At 39.5% G+C, this 4,200-nt stretch overlaps 1 protein-coding gene across 1 annotated transcript; it reads right to left on the bottom strand.

Annotated features, from left to right (window-relative positions):
- Positions 1 to 242: 242 nt before the first annotated feature.
- Positions 243 to 2,346, bottom strand: dusp23b (dual specificity phosphatase 23b). The gene is made up of 3 exons (XM_079286707.1): positions 2,211 to 2,346; positions 1,186 to 1,465; positions 243 to 782 (listed from the first exon to the last, which is right to left on the bottom strand). The coding sequence occupies exons 2-3, from the start codon at positions 1,453 to 1,455 to the stop codon at positions 597 to 599; spliced, it is 456 nt and encodes a 151-aa protein (XP_079142833.1). The 5' UTR covers positions 1,456 to 1,465; positions 2,211 to 2,346; the 3' UTR covers positions 243 to 596.
- Between the last annotated feature and the right edge of the window lie 1,854 nt (positions 2,347 to 4,200).

The following is a 4,200-nucleotide window of genomic DNA, read 5'->3' as shown; positions in this document are numbered from 1 at the left end:
CACAGCCGGAAGTGATTCCCCCTTAAAACCACACAAGTATTCATGCTAATAAATAGCATCTAATATCATCTAATATCATCTAATATCATCGTTCATTCACAGAAACCAGGAGGAGAAAACCAAGAGGGCGCCGGCTCCCGAAAAGCTCACATTCAAGGAGCGTCAGCGTCTCTTTTCTCTGGCGTCCAGTGCATAAGAGAAGGTTCAAGATTTGTAAACAGATGCCTCAGAGGAGGCGCATGTCTATAGAAACAAAAGTAATCAATTGCTAAGCAAAATGACAGTATACAGTAGTACCATGTGAAAAGACAGTGTGATGATGTATTGACAGTAGATACGTCCCAGAGGCATCCGGTGCGTGATGTCAATAGTTGTTCAGTGTTGTTTTCCAGGATATTCAGTTTTTTTTAAATCACCTCTTTAAACATTCATTAAATGCTTGTATTTTTCGATTCATAGATAATGAATTATTCATTTAGCAATAAAGTTGAGGCACTTCTTCCACTTATTTCATGCTGATTAATTGTAAAAGGTAAACACTGCTCCTTCCGCTCCTTAGCAGAAGTAGCAGTGTGACTTTATTCCTGCTGTAAAAGCTACTTTGTGCGCTGATAAAATTGCACCACAGCTTTCTCTTGTGCCTGAGTTTCGATGGAGCCTTTCCGCAGATTTCGGATCTCATTGATGGCGTCGAGCCCGGATATCTTTCTGGTCTTCACCAGGTAGCAGGCCAGCATGGTCCCCGTTCTCCCGTGACCGTGCATGCAGTGAACTCCCACACCCTGAAGAGGAACAATACAAGGTTTATTTAGTTCACTCAGCTGTAACACACCACACCCATCCTGTGTTACTGCTGTGAGACACGAATTTGCATTTAGTTTCTTTGTCTTTTGTTATGTTAAATTGAATATGTTTGGGTTTTAGACTTTTCCTCAGACAAAGCAACCAATTTGAGGACATCATCTTGGATTTTACAGATTTTTTTTTACTATTTTCAGACATGTTATAGAACAAATGATGAATCTTTTAATTGATATAATAATCAGCAGACTAATGGGTAATAAAAATGGGTAATAATCAGACACTCCAAACAAGATTTCAGTACTTGAGCTTGTGAGAGTCCTGAAAGTACTTTATGACCATTAGCATCCATAAAGCACGGTCTATCCAGTACCTATATCTTACCTCTCCCTTGGAGTTGGCCTCTTCCACGATCGAGAGGAATCTATCAATCTGACTTGGCGAAGGAGGAGTGAAGTCCACTATCTTGATGTGGTGCAGCTGTAACTCTGGGCACGAGTCACAGCAAGGTGGTTTTCTCTCGCACAGGCACACCAGGTGTTTGATACCGTTGTCCAGCAGGTACTGGTATTCAGATGTCATCCTGGGTAGCGCCAGTCCGGCCAGTTTGTCTGGATCGACCCAGGAGAAATTGTGTGGAGGAGTGGAAGCCATGCTTGTCAAGCTGAGAAGAGGAGAGAAGGACACCAGTGAAGTCAAGCCAGTTCCTTTGCATAAACTACTTTATTTCAAGAGTTAAGGGCATTAGAAAAAAACAGGCTAAGACTAAAAAAGTGAATACAGCTGTAGCCAGGTGAGACTGCTCTAATCTAACCTGTCCTTAGTGTTTTGTTCATACGATAAACATTTATTAATCCCTAGGGAGTAATTTGTTTTTTGCAGCGTCACAATGACTTAATAAGTACAGATAAATAGCATACACACTAAGAGGTATCTAGTACTAAAATAAGAATAGAAGTAAAAATAGAAACTGTACAAGAGCACCATAACACAAACCTTTGAGGGAGAGAGAGAGAGAGAGAGAGAGAGAGAGAGAGAGAGAGAGAGAGCGAGCGATATATATATATATATATATATATATATATATATATATATATATATATATATATATATATATATATATATATATATATATATATATATATATATATATATATATATATATATATATATTTTAACATAGTACAGATTACCTATCCAACAGGTTGAATAAGTTGGTATCAACGGTCATGAGAAAGTGCAGAAAGTATATACCAGACTTTACCTAGTTTTACAGAAGGATTATAAGAATAATGCTAGTTTAGTCTCCAGTTTTAGTTAGCTGGCTACGTTAGCTGAAGTGATTCGCCGTCTATTTTATACACATGAATGTTCCGTACCTCCCGCAAACTACTCGCAAAATAACTTACAGTTTTCCTTTGAGAGGAAGGGACGTTCCGCTACTTGTCGAGCTGGTGCTACCTTGCTAACCCTGCTAACGGAGCCAGAAAAACCCGTTTGCTTCAGCACGCTAGCTGACTAGCCTTACAGCAGTAACAGTATGAGTAGCTCACAGTCTTTATATAAGCAACGCTAGCTGTCGCAATACGAGGTCCTAGCTGACCTTTCATCCGGGTGGAAACCCGGAAATCAGAAAAGCTGAAAAATATATGATCTAATGTACAGGTGCAGGTGGTTACGAAAAGTCAGGATGGCCGAGCGGTCTAAGGCGCTGCGTTCAGGTCGCAGTCTCCCCTGGAGGCGTGGGTTCGAATCCCACTTCTGACAGAGTTTTTTTTTTTCATTGTAATGCATATGTTTATTAATGAATGATTGTGTGTTTATTGTGTGTAGAAACAATAAATGTCATCACTTTTGCTTTCAGTGATCCTAAAGGGGAACTAAACCCCAAAACCATGAACTCACTTTCATTAAAATAAAGTATTGGCTGCTCTCTTCCGGGAGCTATGGAGAGGCTCCACGATGATGAATGAATACAGAGAAGTGGAGTCCTCATCTGAGGAATATGAAGCAAAACCTTCCGAGTTTATAATTCAGATGTAAATACCCGGATCTTCCTTATGTAAGGGCCCACAGAGCATGCGCACTAGCGTTTTCCTTAGCCCCGTTTCCTGGCATACTTGTTCAGCCTCGTTCTTGGGCTCATTCACATGAACGGAGGTAGGAAATAAACTCTGGATGCGGCCAACAGTGCGTTTTACAAACTAACTAACTTCAATAAGTAAAGTAAGGACTAATTATGTGTTGTATAGCTACAGTTGAAGTCAAAGAATAGGAGACATTCAGTTGCATCATTATGTTATTGCCTCTGAAATTTAGAATTTAGGTGAGGATAAAAGTGTTATTTTCTTTCGTAATTGCTTCTCTATTTTCTCTGAAATGGCAATTCCTGTTTCGTTAACCTATACTGGAATCATATTCCATAACTTCTTACCTTTCATACAACACCAAACATATGTGTATAAGCCATATATCTGAGGAGCTATGCCTCAATTAATTTTCTCGGTATATGAATCAAACCGGTTTTTTTGACTGGTATAGTGGTTAATAAAGTCAAATAAGATAGTAAAATCATTGCTTTTCAGCCTGCAATGCAATGTTTCCAATATTATTTATATGTGAGATGTCCTCGTTGAGTCCATATTGAATCATTCTTGTTTTTAATAACGTTTTGGCACTTCCAGATGGAGGACGCCCCTGTTTTATACAATCTCCACATGAATGGAAATAGAGAAGACTGTTTGTCCATTTCATGCAATAGTTAATGATACAAACACAAACATTCAGAACTCACAGCACAGCACAGTTTACTTGCTAATCATTTTATACAAACAGTAGAAAGAGGGTTTTGTATCTGAAGGAGACAAACTGCATCATATTTGCCAGATAGATGTTGATACACAGAGACTTGATATTCAGGTATTTGTAAAGAAGAATCACAGAGTCGAATGCTTCAAACATCCCATTAAAAAGCTAACCTGTTGGTGTAAAAACAACAAATAAAAAGTAAACAGAGCTGTTCCACGTAGTTATAGAAAGACATCTAGGTGATAGGTAAAGTCGAAATAAACATAAACAACTTAAAAAAAAACAATAATCAGGTGGCATTTAGTGGTTTATTTGGGTTTGCTGTCCTACGTCACTCGACCCGCCCACAAACCATTTAACAGAACATTTGGAAGTCCCAAGAAGAACCACAAATTATTTTATCTATTTTTTTTGTTTGTTTTGTACACATCACAGCCTGAAGACTTGTTAGGTTGTCCGTCACGTCTCTGGGCTCCTCCTCCTCCTCCTCCTCCTCCTCCTCCTCCTCCTCCTCCTCCTCCTCCTCCTCCTCCTCCTCCTCCTCCTCCTCCTCCTCCTCCTCCTCCTCCTCCTCCTCCTCCTCCTCAAGCA

This window comes from Melanostigma gelatinosum (assembly GCF_949748355.1).
Source record: "Melanostigma gelatinosum genome assembly, chromosome: 16".
Classification (NCBI taxonomy): Eukaryota; Metazoa; Chordata; class Actinopteri; order Perciformes; family Zoarcidae; genus Melanostigma; species Melanostigma gelatinosum.
Note: the sequence above shows the minus strand (reverse complement) of the source record. Positions and strands in the feature narration are given on the sequence as shown.